Below are 22,717 nucleotides of genomic sequence, written 5' to 3'. Positions count from 1 at the left end.
CGCAATCTTTCTGAATCACTTTCACATCACCAACACCTCCCACTCTCGCTACTCCACCAACCGGCGCTTTCGACACAGGTTTAAATCTACCAGCATCTCTCCTCTCCTCCTGCCGAGGCCAACCTCATTTTGTCAACGTCTCAAATCAACAACCAGCAAACGTCCAACGCCCCATTTCGATGAGCACTCTCGAGGCCTGAATATTGCAAGCATGGTCGGGCGCCCCCGTCGGGCGTCTACGTCTAGTGTCGACACGGAAGATGAGAGTCAAAAATCATGGAAGCAGGAGAAATCGGTCCTGCGGTTCGACCCCAGTGGTGTAGACCCAGATACGACCTTCGAGATCAAAGATGCCGTCGTTCTCAACAAAGATGGCCACACTCTCGAAAACGCCCTCGATGTCGCTACTCGCGGTCCCTATATCATCCGCGGACTGCTCCATATTGAGGAGCAGTCGCAGAGAGCACGCCGTTGGTTCTTCCAAACCATCGATTATGATGTAATCAGATCTAACCGTACATCACAGTCATCATGAAAGTGCGTTCTTTGACACCCTTCGAAGTCAGGAAATGCGGTCAATTTTCTATCGGAGAATCTGACAGCGGTTCTCCTGTCATATGGATGCTGGGCACTTGTGGATGGTTCGAATTAAACCCTGCGCCAGCATACCTCCCCATATACAGAAAGATGCAGGAGGCTATAAGACTCTACTATAGGTTAATGGCCATTTACAGGGAGAAGAAACCCAAGAAGGCGAAGAAAAGCAAAAAGGATGCGTTGAAGGACCTCTACCAGGTATTCCATGAGGTACGTATCACGGTCCCTCGTATAGGTGCTTAGCTAAGTATGCAACGATACTGACTCTTTTTTCCAAGTATGCTGCCAGTATCGGAGATGGTTCAACGCTCGAGGAAGTGATTGCAAGATGTGATGATCATGCTTCATTTTTGATTGCTCAATGCACCCAGGACCAGAGCGAGGTCGAGTGGTTCGTGACCCCTTTCTACAGGTGGTTGATAAATAGACATCAAGTGAGTACAAGATCTTTTTGTCAAGTCAACTGAATCTAATCAATCGTTTCAGGATCTTTACTACAAAGAACTTGAGCGATTGAACAATCCTCCACGGCCCCAGAGATCCCCCTCTGTCGAGGCCAGCAACCCCCCTGTCCCACAAAGATTGACCTCACGAACTCGTAATGGTTCTTCGGCCCCGTCGACAGCTCGCGACACAACTCCAGATATTGTTGAACCTGAAGATAGTCCTCCCCGGCGACGATACTCAAGATCGCGGTCCGCTACTTACAGGCTCGAAGATAGTGTTGTTGACTTGGTCAGCTCTACACATATTTCGAGAGACGGATCAACGAGGCCAGTCAGCGTTCATTCTTCAACTAGTATACCAAGTGTCCGTATGAGCGAGGCACCTATTTCGGTAGACGCCAAGGAAGATGCTTTCCGGAGCGTCCTCAATGCCCTCGAGTGGATTCGTGTGGAGATCAGCAACTCCAAGGGCGGTCGTCTAAGCATCTCAGCTGTTGCTAACAAATTCTGGTCAAACTTCAGGTTCCCAAGCTACAAAGGCGATATAAAGCCATCGTATAGGGTGCCCATTCAGGAAGTTCTCCATTACAATGTGCAAGCTCTCCTACAGGTTCTTGACAAGGATAAGTATGGTGGCGAATTCTATTCCTGGCTACAAGAGCTCGCCGAAACGCCATTCAATCCTGTCGCCATTAAGCCATCGGATTTCCCGTTCTACGTTATACGACGTAAGCAATCTAACAATAATATCTCATGCAAATCAACGCCCCCTTTGCAAGCTGGAGCGGCCACAAGGAACCTTGATGAAGGGTTTTCAACTCCTCCCCGCTCTTCGCCTGCAGGTAAGAGCCTTAGGCGGCCAGGTCGTCCATCTGGTGTCAAGTCCAGTCTTCGTCTGGCAACCACTTCTAAAAAGCGGCCTCACTCCGAAGTGGATAGTGACTCTGAGGATGAGGGGTCAGAGCCGAAACGGTCGCATTACTTCTCTGCTGAGGAAGAGACTATGGGTAATAATAGCCATATGAGTCTGTCCGAGGATGAAGACGCTCCAGAAACATCTGAAGGGCCAGTCAAGATTTTTCTAAGAGCAGACAACATCCCTACAACCGTTCCACGCGGCCCTGGTGAGACATGGGTCTGTGAAGAAGAGGATTGTGGATATGTGGTTCGTGGCGGTGATATTCAAAACTGCCGAGACCGTATCAGACGCCATTTTAACGAGCACGAACAGCAAATGGATCGTGTGAACCTCGCCAGGACTGAAGCCACTCGCGGTCATTTGCCTGTAAAGTATGCTTATTTCCCGCCTTTTCTCATTCTCGTTGAGTTACATCCCCCTTGCATTACCCAGCAAAGGCACAGTCCCCCTGTAGACGAAGTTGCTACGGCAGCCTCGACTCCGACTCTCGCAAATAGCCCTGTTGCACCCTGTCTTCAGCCACAAACATCAGAGCAATCTCCCACCAAGGCTCCTGCTCTTGCGACCAGGCGCGATTTCAGGTCCATTGTCGATGGATTTCGAAGGCGTCCCCATCCCGTGTCGGATAACATCGATAAACTGACATTTTGATAATAGTCACCTAATGGATAAGCTCAAAAAGCTGGGTGAGAAGTCCCAGTCCGCCGAACAGCTCATGGTCAACGACATCGTTTTACCCCAGCGCATCAAACGAAACCTACTTGTTTAATGATATCAGATGACACCCCTCGGCTCTCGGGCTAGATCATTCTTTCTGCATCAGCCCTATATTTTGTTTCAAAGGTGATACCCCCAGCAATGGTTCAGCGTCGGCTAGGACGAGACGAGTATTCAATGGTCATGATGAGTATCGCAGTATCTTGGGTGGTGCAAGCCATATAGCTCAAGCATCTCTTACGGATGCTTCCTCAAGAGAGTGAGCTTAAAATGCACGATATTGTAAAACTCAAGTCATGAATTATGTATTAATGATACCAATCCGCTTATACATGTGTATGAGATACACCAGAACGCATAACAACGATCATTGGAACCTTGATACATAGCCCGAAAGTCCTGTGTCGTGAGAACAACCTATGCTTTCAAATTATATAAATTACCTGAATTCCGTACCCTATAGTTTTAGAAATGACACTCCGAGTAAGCTCCATTTTAGCTCCTGTTCGTTTCTATTATACACGCAATCTACCGCTTCACGCTCGAAACTTTGCAGTTCGGTCGCCTAGTTTTCTACTCCATCCGTAGCCATCTTGTCTTTACCCACATTCTTGCTCACCTCGAGAACAAATGCCTCCTCGACAGCACCCATCCTCTTGAAGACACGCAGCCATCGTTGTCCCCATCGTCGGATCATGGCTTCGCGATCGCTTGATCCGTCACCTGCCTCCATCAGCTCATCCTTGCTTCCACCAGCCCAGCTAACGAGAGCATCGTTCATAGCGCGAAAAAGATCCTGAGTCGATTTGATCTCCTTGGTGCGTGTCTCCTCGTCAGTTTCGGGTGAAGCGACAACATCACGGCTGCGACGCGCGACTTTGAAAATCGTATTAAAAACGAGCTCGAAGATGTGAGGTTCAGTGAGACTATCACCGCCATCAGTGCCGTTTGCCGGCGTGCTAGCCACAAGAGCCCAGTCTACCACGGTGAAGGGTGTCAAAATAGAGTAGTTGAGAAGTTTCTCGATGATTGAGAGAGCAACGCCAGGGTGTGCGTGCCAGTAACTCATGACGGCAGAGATGATTTGAGCGCGCGCCGCCTCGGAGGAATTACCGGCTTCAAGTAATCGACCTTTGGTCCGGTCGATACAGGCAAGGACGTGGCTCAAAGACTTGGAACCAACCCAGCAAACGGCGGTCATAAAGACATCTGTGCTGGCAACGATAGGGTCCAATGATTGCTCTGAAGCTTGAGTCTGAATGCTCTCGAAGAGAGGCTGGAACTCCTCATCTGGAGCTTTGCGTCTCAGGAGACTGGCGATTTCCTGGCCCTCTTTAGAGAACGGTGTTTCTGAAGCATTTGTCAGTAAGTTGTGCTGGGGAATAGAACCGGATACATACCAGGATTTTGGAACTTGAAGTCGGGAACATCTTTCTCCTTCTCAGGGCCAACCAGGGGTAGATAGGGTTCAGGAAGGGTCTTCTGAATTCTTTGGGCGAAACTGAGTCTCACCTCCTTATCAAGGGCACCCTTCAAGAACCACTTGCTGGGATGGGCATCAGGCAGTTGGGCATCATCCACCCATTCGGCCCACTTCCAGGTGAAGCCAAAGTTACTGAGATGGTGGGAAAACCAATCCATGAACCGATAGCTCAGCTCCAGGTCCATCTGAGGGCTGTTCCGGTAGAGGTATCTTATAGCCCTACCAAGACTAGGGGCAATAGCGGCTGGTGCCAATTTGCAGGCCTCAGTGAGGACTGAGTGGTAGTACACAAGCTTTCGCTCGGGTGTAGGCAGTTGGAACAACTGCGAGAACACCGTATCGACGGCAACATCTTCTGGCTTCCATGTGTTCTTCCCATCGGGAAAGTTCTTCAATTCATCGAAAGGGGTGGCACGCTTAACAAAAGTGCCGTCGGCGAAATAGCAATCCAGGTCCATCAAATAGCGAGCCGTCACATTACGGTTGAAGTCCAGAATGTTGATTGTGTCGAGGAGGCCATCGCGAATAAGGGACGCAGCGATGTCGGTCACAGCTGGGACAGAAGGTATCTCCTGATGAGAGTAGACTGAGAAGTAGATTTCAGGGAATAGAGGTCGAGGCCCTGCAATGACAGTCGCGGGGATGGTGATAGTTGGAAGCGCGTGTTTAGGCGCATTCGAGAGTTTGTCTTGAGCCTCGATATCTTCCAGTGGCATCTCCCAAGGTCGTGGCAAGCATGACAGTTCCCAGTTCTTGGCTGCTTCAGACTGGAGCTGCTGTTGAAGGAGCATACAAACACTAAGCGACGTGCCAGGACTCTCTTCTTTGCCCTCGGGGTGGTAAGGATCGACAAGTGCCTGGAGGGCATGAGGTTCCGAAGCAATAATGTCTGTCTTCTCCATCAATTCCGCGGCCTTTTGCTGAAATTGTCCCGGGGCGGACACCATGATGTAAGGGATGGTAAGGAGAATTATCTTGACTATTTCGGTACCAATAGTCTACCAGAAGTCAGTGAACAAATTCATATTGTCACATTGTTGAACTCACGTCGTCCGAACTGGCCGTTTGGAGGTCCGCAGCTCGACTGAAGAGCTCCTCCAGGATGGGAAAGAGGCCATCTCCCTCCATCAAAGACTGCAGGCAGGCCAAAAACTTGAGCAATAACTTCACATCACGCCATTCGCCTTGGGCGATCTTGTCTGCTGTGGTTTGTCCAATGCGAGCGAGGATCTCGTCAACGAACTCAGGCTTCAGGGTATTGATGATGTGAACAACGGCGGCAACGAAAGGCGTCTTGAGAGGCTGCTCGAGCAGAAGTTGCGTCACCAGGTCGAGAAATGTCTTGCGAAGATTTTCGTCGTCATGATTTTCGGCCACCATATGTGCAATGGATTGAACTTCTTCGGCCCATCGGCGCAAAGGAGAGTCTGCGATGCTGAGAAGCTGTCGTCGGACGCGCACAGGAAGAGGTGCCGAGTCAACTCGCCTTCTCTGGTTTCGGCGATCGTAATGGTCGTCATCGTCTTAGCAAAATACATTAGCAGGTGCATTAAAGAGAACGCGACAGCTTCGCGTAGCTTGGTTCGGTTTGAGCTCAGTGCAACACACCTCGGTATCTTCGCTTGCGGTAACCGCCTGGTCGTCTATCGTAGTCGGCCATGATGCGCTTCTCGTATCTGTAAACGTAGCTGTTTGTCGAATCTCAATGGTGGCTCGTACTGATGATAAGTGAAGGTTTGTGAGGTCGAAATGCGAGGCTGCGTCACTGCTAAAAGTTTGGGGGAAGAACATCCACTAGGGACATTAAGTAGAGTGATATTGGTTCGAATACCTTAGTAGCTGCCCTGAGGTGCATGAACTAGCGTCGGATTGGAGCATTACGGTACGAAGCGAAAAGTATCGCGAGGCTAACACGCTAACACCTGAGCTTAGTTTGGATGCCTGAGGCAAGAATATGCAGCCGTTCCTGAGTTCCTCCCACCACAGCATTACTATGTATTATTCTAGATCAACAAATAAGGGATCAAATGAGACCCATTTGCGGTAAAGCGAGGCTTCCAAAGCATGCTGCAGTTTAAAGTCTACATCATGATTTCGAGCTTGATATATAATAATAGGCTCAAGACTCTCATCTTTTAATTCTCGATATTGGTGATCACTCAAAGCAAAAGGACCTCCAAAGAGTACCACGTAGAGTCAGAAAAACGTGAATTTTATCAACTTGCGCGTTTGAAGTCTATACATAAAAGCTGTATGCTTTCCAGAGACGTCAAACCCTGAGCTCCCAACGTGCTTCGATGCGTCACGTCATTCATTCTTCTGCCTTTTATTTGTGATTCATAAGCAGTCCCTTATTCTTTATATCGTCTTGGACCATTGACGACTAGACCAAATAATGCCTAACTCCTCCACGTCTTCGGGAAAGCGAGAGTAAAATGCCACAGGGCCGTCCATGGCCAGCTTCAATTGATAACTTCGTTGCAGCATCGAGAACAATATCGGGTGCCGGGTTATGTTCACCGCAGGCCATACCAGGCCAAACCTTTTGAATCACTCAGGCGTCTCCAACCAATACCAGGATCGGAACCCTCCAGACAACCATGGCAAAGCCAGAACGCGGTACTAAAAGAAGAATTCAACAAATGTCATCATCGCCATTCGCAAAGCCAACCATAGCCGAATAATTGGGTTCCTCCCTCGAGACGCATACAATGAAAAAAAGAGCACCGATCATCATCCTTATACATCGAAACGTGGTCTAAAAACGTGATTCCCTGTGATGTGCATCAATAGGGTCATCCCTCGTCGTGACTAGCCTTAAGGCAAAACTGAGAGCGGGTTCATATAAAGGGCACGCACAACGCCCAATCCCCTCCCTGCCGGGAAAGACTCCAACGCTCGCCAGAACACACATGCCTTCTCATCTGGCCCTCGACGCCTATACACCGTGCCTTGTATCAAAGACCGACGCTATTAGCTTCAGAACCATGTAGCGCCTGCCCGCCATCTGACCCGGCCTTAGCCTGGGCCATTGCTCCCAATCACTTTTACTCAGCTCGGTACTGGGAGTGGACGAGGCAGGTCTCTTCCACAGCCGCGGAGAGCCTGAGAAGGGTGTAAGCACATGCAAACTACCCTTCGCCTCGACGCGAGGCCGGCTCAATCGAGTTTCGCCATCATCTCCTGCTCCGTCAAGGGTGTGAAGTGGTCGATATCAAGGCCTTGAGATGCCAACACGGGTCGAATGTGTGCTGGGACAAGTTTTTGGTTCAGGCTGGGGGCGATCGAGAGTTCTGATACTTTGTTAGCCACATTACTGTTGCAGAGCTCTGAGGAATCTCATCATACCATGACGTGTGAAATCGAAAAGCGCAGGGAGTTCACGAAGCTGGCCAGTACCGTGTCGCGAATCAGGAAGCTTCGTGTTGGGGTCCCGAAGCTCGTCAAAGAAAGGGTGGACCATAGCATCGATAGCTGACTGTCGCTCGGTGGGGGTATACTCAAGGAGGCGGGCGATGAGGTCAATAGCATTAGCATCCGCCTTTCGGAAGACCTTGTTAAATGGATGAGGCTTGATCTGGGGGAATTTGTGCTCCATGTAGTTGGGGTTCATGGTTCGAATTTGTTCTCGAGTAGGAGTACCCAAGACCTTGATAATTTCCACGAGTTGATCAATGCCTGACTCGCCAGGGAAGAGAGGTTGACCAAGCATCAGTTCAGCCATCACACAGCCAGTAGACCACACATCTAAACCAGTCAGCAAGGAGGTATGATGAGTATTCGTACAGCAATCTTACCAATCTTTGTGGTGTAATTTGTCGCACCAAAGATAAGTTCAGGTGCGCGGTAGTACCGGGAACAGATGTACGAAACGTTGGGCTCATTAGGGACCAAGATTTTCGCACTTCCGAAATCGCAAAGCTTAAGAATACCGCTGTTGGGATCCAGGAGAAGGTTCTGAGGTTTGATGTCCCGGTGACAGATGCCCTGAGAGTGAATGTATGCCAAAGCTCTGAATAGCTGGTAGATGTACAACTTGACCTCCAGGATGGGCATAGTGGTCTTCATCTTGTTGAAAAATCGAGAGGCTCGGTAGACGGTCTCGGGCACGAACTCTTGAACCAGGTTCAGATAAACCTCATCTTTCTATGAGGGAATTAGCGGTTTGGGCAAAGTAATTGGATGAGCGAGATCACATACACGTTCACCATTGGAATAATAGAAAGCTTTCAGCTGAACGATGTTGGGGTGGCGGACAATGCGCATGATCTGGAGTTCACGGTTCTGTGTACAAAAATTAGTAAACAGCAGAACAAGTTGGGTTAATGTCGAGTACCTTGAACCGCTTGTCCTGGAGGACTCGCTTGATGGCAGCATCCTCTCCAGATGGAGACAGCTTGGTCTGGAAAACAACGCCGAAGGAGCCATTTCCGACAATCTTGCATTGCGTGTATTGCAGGTCCCGAGTTTCTCCAGTCACTCCATCTTGGACCTTCTCGCGGATCACCTCTGCAATTGTGTCAGTTCAGCGGCCAACGATCAAACCGGGCCCAAAAGCTCAGGCCCAATGGCAGGGTTGGTATACTGACCTCCCATCCGAAGGCTGTTGAAAGCGTTTGGCCGATGAGCCGACATTGTTTGGATGCGTATGTTCTATTCGAAGCAAAAATGCAAGCAAAGTGGGCAAAATCGCCGGGGCGTTTCAATGCAAGATGAATGCTTTGTGTAGTGGGAGCCGTGATGGGCAAAAAGAGCGGGCCAATGTTGGTGAGCTGATTGAAAGAAGCTGAATCGCAAGCAGAAGCTCGGCCGACGACGACTTCTTAGTAAAGGTCTGTATTTGCGCAAGAGACAAGTACAGGACACTTGAATGACGATGGACGAGTAATGTCTCGGTCGAACAGGGTATCGGCACGGGCGCAGAGGGGCGGCTCGTGAGGTTAATTCTGCACGTAAAGTTTGGCAACCGATGGATTTATGGCTGGTAAAACGTCTGCCGGCTGTCAGAATAGACTATAGACCGTATGTGAGCTGGAGACAGTGACTGGGACGATGCGCAAAGAATTGGCAAGGCCAAGGGTATCTGGGGAAACAAAGAGAAAACCGAGGGGGAGAATCGGTGGTGTTTTTGGTGGCACGGGACAGGCTGGAGGGGGGGCGGGGCAGAGGGGAAGGGAGGGGAGGAAAGGGAACGGTGGGCGCGAGAAAGTGGGCAAGAGACGGGGTATAAAAAGCTCTTGGTAACGAGGGAAAAAGGACGCTGGGGGACAGGGCCTAAAGATAGATCGAGTACTAATGGAGAGGTAGAGCCTTAGGTGGCGACGTGAGTGAGGGACGGGTAGGCCGTGTTGGGTCAGGTCTCTCTTTTCCAATGCCAAAGACAACTTTTCGCTGACTGAGCGCGCGGGGACAAGCCCAAATTGTTAAGTTTTGAAGCAAGGCAGAGTGGGAAGAAGAGCGAAGATGTTGAGTTGAGGAATATGCGTGCATGCGTGCGGCAGGATGCGCTATGCTACCTACGCATGCATTCAGTGGCATGGATTTGTTTGGGTAGGTTTTGGATTGAATTCTTTTTCCCTCTTCGTCTCTGTCACCTGTTTCTGTACTGGCTGCTGACGTTTACAGGGGTAAGAAGTGAAGTAGCTGTTGCAGTCACATTGACCTTGATTGAAAGAAGCCCCCAATTCACGCTGTCGAGTTTGAAAGTCAAGCACTTTGCTTCAGCGACATTGAAAAAGTGCTGAGCACAAAGCGATGGATAGCCAGGCGTGTGCTTGGTGCTAGGGGAGTGCTCTAGGGAATGCGGGCCAGGGCGGGGTGCTGGCTAGATGGAATACACACTCGTGACAGCCCGTTGACGGAATGCAGCCAGAGGTCAAGGATAATATGACAAAAAAGCTGTTGCAAACCCAATGTTGAGGGAGTATAATACAGCTAAAGGAAAGGGAATAGATGGGTAAGGTAGGTATAGAAAGGGCGAGTGGTGTAGTCCACGTGAAAGATATGTACTTACTGTAATGCAGTCGACACAGGCAGTGATGACGATGATGCGCAGTTGGGAGTCGTGGAGCTGGTGACCTCGAGATCTAGTTGCGGCTGCTAGCACTGAGCGATCGTGAGATGCGTCAGATTTCAGACTAATAAGGAACAAAGTGACAAGGGCCTTTGATGTTTGTTGGAGAAGGGAAAGACGTAATCAAAACGACTTGACACGAGGCAGGGTGGTTGCTTGTGTTCATGTGAGTACAATCGAGTGCGGTGCAGTACTGTGCTTTTGGCGGCGTATGTGGTGGTGCAGCGGCTAGGTACTGTGGCAGGGCCGGGCAAGAAGCGAGTCAACTTGAAATGCGGCGAACGATACTATGAGGTAGCGTAGCCACGATGAGGCTCTTGTTTCTGGGGTTTCGAGCTTGACGAAGGTTTGCAGAAAAGCGTCGAAGAACGGATGAGTGCACTGCAGCAGCAGAAGGCGGCGGCGGGAGTGAAGAGTTGGGGTTGAGAGGCGGCTCGAACGGACAGACGTAACGCGGATGCGGGTTGCGATGTGGCCCAGAACGGAAATTGTTAAGCCAGTATGAAGTCTGAAAGCCCCCGAGGCATGCCAAGGGCGATAGTTGAGAATAATGGAATACCGGTATGATGGCAGAGGAGGAATGCTTGACATCCAGTGAAATGAGCTGAGCTGGGCTGGACTGAGCTTCTCTGCGATGGTGCTGAGCTCTGCTGGGCTGAGGAGCTGTTCTGAATGGGGCTTGGGCGTGAGGACCTAGTCTAATGTTGCGGAACCTGGCTGGGAGAGCTTTGGTGGATCCAGGCTAGGCGACGACGGGTAGGAACCTGAGATGACACCCAAAAATCAGTGTCTCGGATGGTACTCTTTGACTTGGGCACCTGTACTGCTGCGGGACCCTCGAGGTGGTGCTTGAAAGAGTGCTGGGACTTGCGGGGCGTTTCTGCTTAATCGATACAGAGTGACGGCATGGGCAAGGGTAGAGGCAAACGTCACAAGAATCTCTAGAGTTAAAGATTAAGGTCTGTCGTTAGCTTGGCCGACGGTTGTTTGTGTTGAGCAAGACGTGTAATGAAGTGTTTTGGGAAAGAGGGGGAACACTGTTGGTGTGTGAGGGGTTAAAACCAACAAAGCTGGAGCAGACAGCGACAGCAATATAGGCTTTGCCATTCGTCTCATTGCCAGGCAAGCATGGATGTCTCTTGATACACTGCAGTTTCCAGACACGAGAAGCGAAAGATGCAAGCTATTCAGGACATGGGGCCTTGAATCGTGAGGAATACGGATGTTATGTGGGATTGCATGTAGGTACCTTAGGTTGGGAGCGTCCTGGCGGGGAACAGGGAGTATCACCAGTTGGTAACCACAGGTTGATACAATAGGGGCTTTAACATGGGAAGCTATAGTATTGATTTTCAGGGAAAGCAGTTACCAGCGAATGGTTTCAGCGGCACAAATTGGGCAAGCACAGTCGCGCTGAATTAATACAGCCGTCCTTGATTACGAATTTGAAGTTATTTGGGAATCATTACCACCTGCTAGGCATCGAGCTGGTTTCAATTGGTACGAACAAGAAAAAAAAAAAACCATGAACGTCTTGTGAGCAACTTGACGCCCATTCAAGGAAGACCCGCAGTGTTTGGGCTTGCTCATGTGCCCATCTTGAGACTGGTCTGGAGGCATAATTGGAAGGGAGGCCAGGTACCCAGGCGCTAAAGTCCGGCAGGCGAGAGTCAACCTTGTCTTGCAGCAGTAAACCTAGCTCTAGCTCACTTATTTTAGCACTCAGACTGAGAAGGCAAAGGTTTATTAAGGCAGATGAGGTGCCGCAGGGTAAGGTACCTACGCAGTAATCTGTACCTGACCAGACAGGGATTTAATGGGCAGTGATGTAGATGCTTTAGTACTCCATACCTAAGGAGCACAACCTTGTGCGCCTTTCACGTTAAGGTCATGATATTCAGTAAATACCTCCTTTGTTTTATTTTGTTTTTTTTTACTTCTTTCTCCTCTGAAAACCAGACGCAGCCGATACTCTATACACCCTCGGTATACCTTGACCTAGGAGTAAGGTATTCAGGTCGTGCTAACACAAAAGTATTTCTTACTGTTCCAGAGTAAGGTACTTATGCAATCCTCACAAAGGAAAGTTAGACCTGAAATCATGGCTTCTTTTGGAAATATCATAAACCCTCATATCTAATCAATAGCCATCCTATAAGACTCAGTCTACCTGAAACCATTGAAGAAGAGAAAACGACTCAATCTGAAATGCAGTCTGTAAGTACTTACTCACCCTACCTACTTAGTTATTTGCATAATAGAGGAAGGGGCCCGGGTATTCAACGATACTACAAGTGACAGAGAAACAATAGGAATAAAAGCACATACTGCCCATCATCTAGATAGGTTAGTAGGTCCCCTAGTGGGCTCGGTAACGAAGCACTGATCATTAGCTGGCACCTAGTATCCTGAAGCCACATGGGGAGGCTGTCTTCCACAACGATGAAGTGATCGATCTCCAGCTGTTGTGGTTACATCCATTCCCAATATCGCAACTTATTAGAAATACTCGCGGAACCCCGACTGGATTTGAGAAGTCAAACTCAGATTGACATACAATGGACATTCGGATGTTCTTGGAGATGATATATACCCGGCTTCAAGCAAAACCGATAGCCCGGCGAGCATTTTAGTTCACATGATTTCCAAAGTGGTCTGGCCCAACTGAAGTTCAATGCGCCAACAACCAGCAGATGTCGTGTCACCTCACCTCACTCGACTTACAGTAAATTGCCGCTTCCGTTCCGTCTCACCTCGAACCCTCTTGACTTGCTGTCTTTTATTCGTGTACGACGAAGCTAATAAGACAGCGCAGCAAGCGTGTTGAGGTGTCTGCTTGCCGAAGCATGTCTGTTTGTTGAGCCAGCAGCGCAAGTACAACTACATTCCCGTACCTGGCAACATATATCCAGGGATTATCACGGTAGCTAGATCTTTGGATGCCCCAATGTTACCAGCGTTCAATCTATCGATCAAAAAGCAACGTTAGTGACAAGGGGGATGTCGGGCAGAGCAGACAGTTAACAGCCCCTGCAACTCCCCTGGCGGTCAGATTGGCCCGAATCGACTGGGTTTTCCTTCATGGTTGGTTCCCACCTGATGCAGAAAGTCGAGATGACGATGGATGCTTTATTACACTGAGCACATGCACCTGCGGGGCCGTGGCACGGTGAGGCTGGGTGGATCCCTGACGTCTGAAACTTTGGAACCTCTAGATGTCCAATGGAGCAGTGGTTAATGGTTGCTGTTGTTGTGCCCTAACTGTTCGTCCACAGGAGCCACCCCAATCCTAATTGATATTGGATACTCGAAGGAGCTAATGTCAGACTTTGATGGTTTGGGGGGCATACCGTTAGATGAACCTCAAACAGACGCACAGCATGGATATCAACTTGCCCTCGGATATTTTTATCCCAGTGCAACCGCAATAGACAATTCCCGTCCCTCCTGAGCTATAGAGTCGTCAGCGGCCAGTGGTGGTTGGATGGCGATTGGTGGTGTCGAGGCTTGATTAAATGGTGGTCAATGTGGATACAGGTTTACTAAGTGTCAACGCCAACGGTGATCTGCCTATAGCCAATGAACGGGCCAGACTTCATGTTGAGGACGTCATTCTGGAAAGACCAATTGTACGGATACAGTACCGAAGTGTTTTATGCCCGTGGGTTCGGTTTACATCAACCAAGCCATAGGTGTCGAAACAGAAGATAGATCTTGCACAGACGGACGGATATACCGTTTTGGAATGACAGGCGAGGTCACGCCAAAAGCCGATTCGGCCATGGCACATGGATGGCTAGCACCTCAACACGAGCCCGTGATCTTGATGACGCTCGTCAAATAGCCTCTAAAGGACTCGAACACTAACAACGCCCTAGCCACCCAGAGCCCATCAAAGCCCCTGGGGACGTCTCCACTTAGAGCATGCTGACCACAGAGCCGATGGCGGCTGTGGACCACTCAGAGGCTCCTGGCAGTCGCGGAACCTGGCGAGGCATGCGAGCACCAGGTGGTGGGCAATCATGCTAGGTGGGTGGACTGCGGAATGCAGATGGTCATGAGACCCCTCGTATGCAACGCTAATGGCCATGGCCAAGTTTAGGTTTGTGAAAAGTGCAAGGTGCATCTGATCAACGAGGGGAAAAAAAAAGGGGTTCTGATCATTATGGCCAATCATCAAAGGTATCAGAGCAAAGTTGAAGTTCTTGCAAGCTGTTTTGACGACCTGGACCCAACCATTGGGAGTCTGAAACCAAGTCAGCATTGTCACTTAGTACAGCTGCTTCTCCAAGCCTCCAAAGGGAGGTCAATAAACACACTTGCGGCTCAATCGACAGACTGGAACTCGGCAAATATTCTTAAAGGCCCGCCACGATTCGCCTCGCTAACTAGGAACTCCCCCATGCAACATCAAAGGGGAACGAAGTGTATCCCCAAAATGGGAGCTGAACGCGGTGACGCCGGGAAATGAATCAATAATGAATGAAGGAGGTCCAGATCTCCAATGCCTTCATCTACGGTTTCAAAACTCCAAGAGACTGACAACGCCACTAAACATGTCAGCATGACTTTGGAGGCGCCTTTTGGCTCCAAACATTGGGTCTCGAAGTCGTGATATCTCCAATTCGATGTCACCTGACGTGTGGACGAGTGGAGCTAAAGATTGGACTACTGGTACCGCAACCACCTAGATACGCTAGATAGACAGGTTGTGTAAGGCGACTAGGATCGTTCTGTCAACTTTTGAACGTTGACCGATTGGCAATCAACGATGAGACGGCTACGGACCGTGACGAAAGAGTACAATGTTCAAAAGGATTCCTGAAACTAGGCCGTTGCTAGTAGATCATCAGCTAATACTGAAGTCAATGTTTAGCTAACTCTGTCTGGTAGTGTCTCAAACTTACGTGAAGGTTGAGGGGGGAAACATATTTAAGGACAACTGCAGCTACAAAGGTTCATCTAGCGAGGCTATCTTTGGATATCTTGATTTTTCTTACAATAAACGATCCACTCGAATATCAATATCGTCGTTGGATGTTGGGGAGCCATGACAGCTGTCAGGATGATATCGAACGTTTGTGTTCACACGGCTTGTATGGGGTGTTGATATATCAGCCCAGTTTTCAGCCTCACTGTTAGTGCTCATGATCGAACTCTTGCCTTTTTTTGGACGTTTTGCTTGACTTGTGAAAGGGTCTGGCATTGCCGAGTTTCCAAAACCCGACCTCTAAAGTCTGAATCTCTTCTTATCAGACTCTCACCGATAATGATCCGGTACTAGCAGCGTCGCTCGAGGGCTTATTACTGTTAATAAATCTATTTTAATACATTTTCAGTCATTCAGGCCAGTTGTTATACCAAGTTCCCCTAACGACCCCCTCGCGCAACTCAGCAAGGGTTCATCGGCTTTGGCGATCCATGGCACAAACCCAGCTGAGATCCGTGACACCCTGCCCTCATGTGAACCTTGCAAGTGAGATGGTAATTGCCTATTTCACTCACCTAAACTGCTGTTCCGCCTTGCTGGCAGTCAGCGTCTCGTCTGTGGTACGTGTTGCGGCGGTGCGCTAAAGCTATGGCACCATTACTTGCCCAATCTACATTGCCATCCAGAAAACAGCCGTTTTATGTTGTGTCCTTGAAGCGTTTCTGGTTCTTATCGGCTTTTTGCCAGTGTATAGCAGTAGACATATAACAAAAATGGTATCATTCTTTCACACAAAATATCCTCAGCATGTGGCAAACCAAGCTGTCTGGAAACAAACGGGTTATCAAAGGTTGAGAACAAACCCTGAGACTATGATTCTACTCATGAGGGCTGAGGCCATGTAATTTCGCATGGACCTGAGTCTCAGGATATGTAACCAGCATGATGAGGCTTAGCTACATGGCCACCACAGGAACAGACCCGAGAAGTGTAATCGGACTCCATCGGAGGATACCACCAAGCTAACCTCCCCCTTACAGGAAGTGAAACACTTTAGAAGCTTAAACTGATGAGCGGAGAGCTACCCGATGGTCTAACTGGTGTACATGTCAACGTACCAGTGGGTGGCATGCTGTACAGACTCGTTAGGGACTCAACTATGCTGGTATCTGAAGAGGCCAAGACCTTCAGCTTCGTCTCTCTACCAGACGTCTTGGAGGTGTGACTCTATGCCGCCCGGCCAAAGGATTGTCGAGTCCTTGGCGTTCTGACATATCCTTCACCTACGCAAGCCAACGGTTTCTGTCATCGAATTGCTGCCTACAGAGAAGTCCTAATATTCAGTGTCATATATATCTCGCCATCTGTGAACTCTCTGATGACCCTATTGGATGATCATCATCGGTCTAACTCATGTACAGGCATTGCAGTTATGTCACCACGACGGCGAGGTGTAGAGCATGACTGGAGTTGGCAGGCATTGTTTTATTTCACTGCGATAGACTTCCCTCATATGGCAACTCAGGGTTGATATTACCTACAGTATCGTCCTGGTATATGTTCCTATGCAGGTGGTGATGCTGCTTGTCATATATGACTGCAGCCCGGGGCTTTACCCAGGTTCCCCGGTTCCAATGTTTCTCTTGTACCATGATCTGACAAATGTTACGGAGTAAACTCTCTTACATGCCCATATTCGCCAGGGCCTCTACCTTCTACATTAGACGAATGATGTAAATATGGTGACTCTGATTGGAGATAAATGTGCATATCCGCTGCTGTAGTATATACTCTATTGACTGATTGCCATTCATGAAACAATACTCATCACATGGCCATCCGTAAGCATATGTACCCCCCAAGCAAGAAACCTCAGCCAGCCAAAGTGCACACTCATTTCATCAGTCCTACAGCAACAGCTCACGGTCCCCTAACCCCTGTGCACATGCTTCCCCATCCAGCGACGTGCATCTTCTTGGCCCAAACCCTGGCCGTTCTCCAGGTACAAGGCATCGGGCGACCACAACGTTATATTTATGCAACCGTAATCCTTGAAAGTCTATCCTTCTTTGACTTGACTGTAAATGTAACCTAGCATGAGCATGTGCCCTAACCTAGACTGAGCTGTGAGGCGAGTCCTGCCGGTGTAACAGGTTTGGACGAAGTATCAAGCTTGGTATATCGTGCCACGCCTGTGCGTGTGTAACGGCTGACTTTGGCCGTTACAGGTTGGTATCCTGTTGATATGCTTATCCAGGCGAGATTCCGACGAGAATATGTTCGATCTGACAAACAATCCCGAAGCTATCGTGTCACATTGGTGTAATGAAGGCTACCCTATACGCCAGGATCTGTATATCCATCTTTTGTGATAAACTCGTATCACGTTACTTAGAGCTAGCTACATAGTAATCTGCAACAACAACCTATGACCGCGATGAAGCAAACAACCCACGATGCCGATCAATGCTACATAGCTCACTTGGACCCCCTTCTGGCCGACGAATGAAAGGATTCCGAAACTGGGGCCTCATTCATTGGCTCGACTTGGTAAATCGGGATGCATGTTGAAAGAAGCAAGTAAGCATGCCTATCATAAACACGACTTGCCAAAAACCATGTGGTTGATCATGAAACATCATCATGATCAGCCTGTCATCCCTGAGGCGCCACATTGATGGTAGTGTAGTAATGTTACTTGCTAAGAAGACAACAGGCAAGCAACCGGTGCCTCCTAATCAAACACGTGAATTCATCCAGGAGGCAAGATTTACAATGGCTAGTCTTCATCGTTGACTTTGTCAGCAACCATATCCTTGGCAGTGTTGATAACCTTCTCGGGAGGTCGTTCAACATGCTCAGCAGGAGTCCCAATGCCACTCGGGATAGGGGACAGTTGTGCGCTCACAACTCCGCTGCTAGGAACGGGAATTTTGATATCTTGAGGTGAGCCAGGTACGATCTGGGGATTCAGGCCAGGAATATGGATACGCTTGGCCTCATTTTGATACGCTGCTGGGATGATCTCGATGATCTCGTCGCGTGGAAAATTGATGACTGGGATGTCAGTGGTAGAGCAGTGCATCAAATAAGCGTAGAGAACCCGAAGCACAGATTCGTGTGCAATTATGAGAAGGTCGTGTTGTTCTCGCTCGAGCTCGAGGATGATAGGCTCCAGGCGAACAGCGAGATCGTGGTATGACTATTGATAATTAGCATTGAGAAGAAAGCCGAGTTCATCAACTCGTGGTTGAAGCATACCTCCGCGCGTGGATATCGGTGGTGGTAAGGGTCTAGTTCGTGCTTTTCGACCTCATCGGGGTAGATCTGGCGAATCATACGCTCTGACATCTTCTCACACACACCTGGGTTGATTTGACTGAGTTGCGTTCGCTGGCGGACCTTGTAGCCTTTCTCCTTCAGGACATCAGAAGTTTGCACCGTACGCATACGAGTCGATGTCCAAACGGTGAGTGGCGGTAGAGGCACATCTGGACCCCCTTCCTCGATGTTTGTAAGACGTTCCTGCTCTCGGTGTTTCAAAAGAGCCTCGGACATTTTTTGGGCATAATCTCTCCCCTCTTGGGACAGAGGGGCATCAGCCTTGTACGAGTCTTCTTCTGCTGTTGTACCAGCTCGGGCGAAGAAAGTTTTCCGTGATTTGATATGTAGGTTGGTGAGGTAGAAGACGATTCGGTGAGCAAGATAATTGAAGCTGACGTTGTTGTAGAAGAATTTCTCCCCGGCGTTGATCATCTTGATGTAGTTCAACTCCTTCTCATTCATAGTTTCAAATACGGGAATCTTCATCTCAATTCTCTGAAGGTATAGCTTGGCGGCTTCATCAGGTTCCATACCAGCAAACTGTAGTCAACATTCAACATTAGTCATGTTTGATCTAAGGAGATTGTACTTACGTCTGGGGATGAGATCTTGACATTTCTTGCATTCTCGCGAAGGATGCGTTCATCATCGACAAATGACTCGATGAAAAGAGTCTGCTGCGTCAGCGATTGCTGAGACCTGACAAGATGGGTGGTAACTTACTTGAACATCATGCTTAGCAAACTCCTTGGCCAGAGAACGCCGTCCGTTAGCAGTAGGGTTCACTGCATCGTAAATGGCGACTTGTCCATTATCGTGATTCAGCCAGGAATAGATGTCTTCACGGCATTTCTTCAGGATTTTCTGGCGCAGAATGACAGAGGCAGGCGATGCGTTCGGGAAGAAATAATCATCAGGAATAGATCCATCAGGACCAACAGTTGCTCGACGGTAGTCGCCAAGATGAAAGATACGAGACTTCACACCGAGCCATCCTAAATACCGTGCCATGGAAACACATATATGTCTGAGATGTTGTTAACTTGGACTAGTCATGGAATAATGAAACCTACGTTTTCCCACGTGCAGGTGGTCCAACCATGACAATGGCAATGCGGCCAGAGTGAAATAGTCGGCCAGACATGGTACTGTAGAGCTGAGCTGGGGCCAGATCTTGACCATGAGGAATGTCATGAATGGCGTCAATAAATGTAGAGCTCTTGCGGCGGTAGCGAGGAGCATTGGCCGCAATCTCGGCGGTTCTGTCAACATCAGCTTCATCGCTACCGTGGATAAAGTAGAAGATTTCTGTCCGTGGTGAAGGTTGTAAAGACGGGGATCGACGTAAAGTGACAGTCCAAATTACAGAGTTCCGTGATTCTAGGAATGGCTGTGGTACCGACTTGAAGTTCAAAGATAAGGAAATTATCTAGACACAAGGAGAGACGGGTGATGTGAAGAGATGAGAGAGGATAGCAACATACAGAAGAGTATCCATTTTGTCTTTGATCCGTGATACCTATACTGGATGATTGTATGGTAAGATTTCTGAGTGAGGAGGCCGTATTCGAGAGACTGGAGATTCTGAGGCTCGACCAACGCAGATGGCTGTAACTTGCGAGCCTAAAACTAGTCCAGGCTTTCAGAGGTTTCAGATAAAAACAGCTCGATTGGCGGTAAAGCAAGAAAAGTAGGACCACCGAGCCTTGTGTATTGGTGAAGCCCTCAACAGCCCCGATCGTTGAGTGTGATGGATCTTCAACAAGGGTGAGCTTCAGGGTGAGCCTCAAAGAAACGATTAGTGGCAGAAGCCGGTCGTTGCCGGCGGGGTCAATATTCAAAAGCGAACAAGCCGGCCGTCTGATGCTACTACGATGGAGCACTGGGTTGATCAAAAGGCAATTTCGCGTTTGAAGTGAACACGAGAGAGACAACCTAAATGAACATGGGGACGAGGAGCAAAAGTTGAGTTTAGAATAGCAATCGTTTGGTGTTGTAGAATATGCCACAGGAGGGGAGTTAGAGATCAGGTGCAGGGGTACTCTTCGAAGTATCTGTACTCACGAAGAGGGACGTCATGTCCTAAAGATGCGTTGTAAAGTTAGTGCAGGCAAACCCTAAATCCTTGAGATAGAACACCGCCTGAAAGTATACAGTACCTTGTACTACCACACAGCCGCTTCTGGCGCAGCTTACCCGATTTACAGTGAGTAGGTGGGACGCTTCTGCACTTGCCATCCAGTTCTCCAGTTGTAGGGTATCCTCGGGCGTTGGGCTGTTCTTAGCCACAGTCCCCCAGGACAGCCAGAGAGCGCCACAGCCGACTCGGCATCATAGGTGGCTTGTGCTCCCCACCCAAGAGCTGTCCAAGCCAGATGAAAATTATTCTCCATCTCCATCCAACTGCGCTCGTCATCACGTTCCTGGCGTTCAGAGGCCTCGGCATTCAATCGCTTTCGAGGGTATCTTAATAACTCCTTCTATTCCACTAATTTCGCCTCACCAAATCTCGCTGCGGCTGGCTGATCGTCCACATCGTCACCGTCGACTATTCCTTTGTTCGCTCCTCTTCCGACCTCTTCACATCCTCGCTTCGGCGCACCTCAGTCACAATGGCCTCCGCAGCCGCATTGGAACCCGTTAAGACGGCTTTGCTCTCCAATCCCATCGCTAGCGTTTTAGGAGATGCTCTCAACTCGTTTAATGAGCGAAGGGCCAAACTAGGCCTCTCCAACCCAGGAACTATCGAGAGTCTTGCCAAGGAGGTCCAGCGCGATGTCTTCCTCAACAATTACATGTTCACCGGAATGCGTGCCGATCTCACAAAGATCTTTAGCATGGCACCTCTTTTCCAGGTTTCCCATCAATTCGCCATGGGCGAGCGCATCAACCCCTACACCTTTGCTGCGATGTACGGAACAGGCAAGGTAGCTACCATAAGCCATGATATTTTCGCATTGTAGGTCGCTGATTCATCGACAGGTCTTCTGCCAAGGTAACCTGGATAACGAGGGTTCTCTCTCCGGTCGATTCAACTGGAGATGGTCAGACAAGTTTGTCTCCAAGTCCCAAATCTCCATTTCTCCTGGTGGTCAGGATATGGCGCAGTTCGAGCACGAGTATACCGGCAACGATTTCAGCGCATCCCTCAAGATGCTTAACCCCTCTTACCTTGAGGGTGGTGTGACTGGCATCTATATCGGAAGCTACCTCCAGTCTGTCACTCCTAAGCTTGCCCTAGGTCTTGAAACTCTCTGGCAGCGACCTGCCCTCACTCAAGGCCCCGAGTGCGCCGTCTCTTATGCTGCCCGGTACAAGTCCGCAGACTGGATCGCTACCGCTCAGCTCCAGGCTGCTATGGGTACTCTCAACACCTCTTACTGGCGACGACTCTCGGACAAGGTTCAGGCCGGTGTTGATTTGAGCCTGGGTCTCGTTCCCTCTGCCGGTGGCCTCATGGGTGGTGGCCTTCAGAAGGAGGGTGTCACCACCATTGGTGCCAAGTACGATTTCCGCATGTCTACTTTCCGAGCTCAGGTCGACTCCAAGGGCAAGCTAAGCTGCGTTTTGGAAAAGCGTGTTGCACCTCCCGTTATGATGACATTTGCTGCTGATATTGATCACTTCACGGTTTGTGCCCTCATCCCCATCCATTCAACTACGTACTGACGACCACTGCAGCATCAAGCTAAGATTGGCCTGGGTGTCTCAATTGAGGCAGCCCCTGAGGAGCTCCAAGAACAACAGGAGTCTCTTGGCTCTCAGCCTCCCCCTAACATCCCCTTCTAAGCTCTGAGCCTAAACTCCTCTTACATCCGCGACGACGCGGCATTCCCCGCTCAAATGAGTGATATATTTTAATGATCGCTCAACTGTGAGCAGGCCAGGACGAAGTTTCGACCTCACCCCAAACCCTTCTCACCACATTCGATGTCTTATTAGTCGTCCTTTCCGTCTCTGGTGATACCATGACTTCCGAGCCCAAGGGAGACCTTGCGCTTATGTGGCCTGGCCAGTTTTGGTTCCTGGTCCAACCCCATGTGCTTGGAAGTTGGGTATCTGTGTATATTATTGTCGTGGACTTGCATCGTTCTGGTCATGTGTATGAATTTTCTGTAACGCACATTACGGAGGGACGAAAAATCGGTCATCGCACTGTTCTTGTTTTTAAATAGTTTTGAACGAACTCCTCATCTCGGCGCTCATCGCGGCTGCGGATGTTTTAGTT

At 49.3% G+C, this 22,717-nt stretch overlaps 5 protein-coding genes across 5 annotated transcripts; 2 read left to right on the top strand and 3 right to left on the bottom strand.

Annotated features, from left to right (window-relative positions):
• Positions 1-211: 211 nt before the first annotated feature.
• BKA55DRAFT_684126 (uncharacterized protein) lies at positions 212-2,731 on the top strand (the record flags this gene model as incomplete). The annotated part of the gene is made up of 5 exons (XM_046198598.1): positions 212-470; positions 527-807; positions 876-1,031; positions 1,084-2,543; positions 2,620-2,731. The coding sequence occupies 5 exons, from the start codon at positions 212-214 to the stop codon at positions 2,729-2,731; spliced, it is 2,268 nt and encodes a 755-aa protein (XP_046054669.1).
• A 513-nt stretch (positions 2,732-3,244) lies between these two features.
• Positions 3,245-5,822, bottom strand: BKA55DRAFT_501369 (MIF4G like-domain-containing protein; the record flags this gene model as incomplete). Its single annotated transcript, XM_046186826.1, has 4 exons — positions 3,245-4,029; positions 4,080-5,160; positions 5,210-5,685; positions 5,771-5,822. The coding sequence occupies 4 exons, from the start codon at positions 5,820-5,822 to the stop codon at positions 3,245-3,247; spliced, it is 2,394 nt and encodes a 797-aa protein (XP_046054668.1).
• Positions 5,823-7,198: 1,376 nt separating this feature from the next.
• Positions 7,199-9,130, bottom strand: BKA55DRAFT_154020 (kinase-like domain-containing protein). Its single transcript, XM_046184957.1, has 6 exons — positions 8,752-9,130; positions 8,499-8,671; positions 8,363-8,446; positions 7,960-8,308; positions 7,511-7,909; positions 7,199-7,455 (listed from the first exon to the last, which is right to left on the bottom strand). Exons 1-6 carry the CDS (start codon positions 8,795-8,797, stop codon positions 7,322-7,324), a joined length of 1,185 nt encoding a protein of 394 aa, XP_046054667.1. The 5' UTR covers positions 8,798-9,130; the 3' UTR covers positions 7,199-7,321.
• An 8,814-nt stretch (positions 9,131-17,944) lies between these two features.
• Positions 17,945-19,987, bottom strand: BKA55DRAFT_533648 (6-phosphofructo-2-kinase-domain-containing protein; the record flags this gene model as incomplete). Its single annotated transcript, XM_046189502.1, has 6 exons — positions 17,945-18,367; positions 18,427-19,029; positions 19,083-19,181; positions 19,213-19,516; positions 19,563-19,772; positions 19,974-19,987. 6 exons carry the CDS (start codon positions 19,985-19,987, stop codon positions 17,945-17,947), a joined length of 1,653 nt encoding a protein of 550 aa, XP_046054666.1.
• A 1,114-nt stretch (positions 19,988-21,101) lies between these two features.
• BKA55DRAFT_533647 (mitochondrial import receptor subunit TOM40) lies at positions 21,102-22,278 on the top strand (the record flags this gene model as incomplete). The annotated part of the gene is made up of 3 exons (XM_046189501.1): positions 21,102-21,416; positions 21,472-22,119; positions 22,171-22,278. The coding sequence occupies 3 exons, from the start codon at positions 21,102-21,104 to the stop codon at positions 22,276-22,278; spliced, it is 1,071 nt and encodes a 356-aa protein (XP_046054665.1).
• Between the last annotated feature and the right edge of the window lie 439 nt (positions 22,279-22,717).

This window comes from Fusarium redolens (assembly GCF_020744475.1).
Source record: "Fusarium redolens strain MPI-CAGE-AT-0023 chromosome Unknown BKA55scaffold_2, whole genome shotgun sequence".
Taxonomy (NCBI): Eukaryota; Fungi; Ascomycota; class Sordariomycetes; order Hypocreales; family Nectriaceae; genus Fusarium; species Fusarium redolens.
Note: the sequence above shows the minus strand (reverse complement) of the source record. Positions and strands in the feature narration are given on the sequence as shown.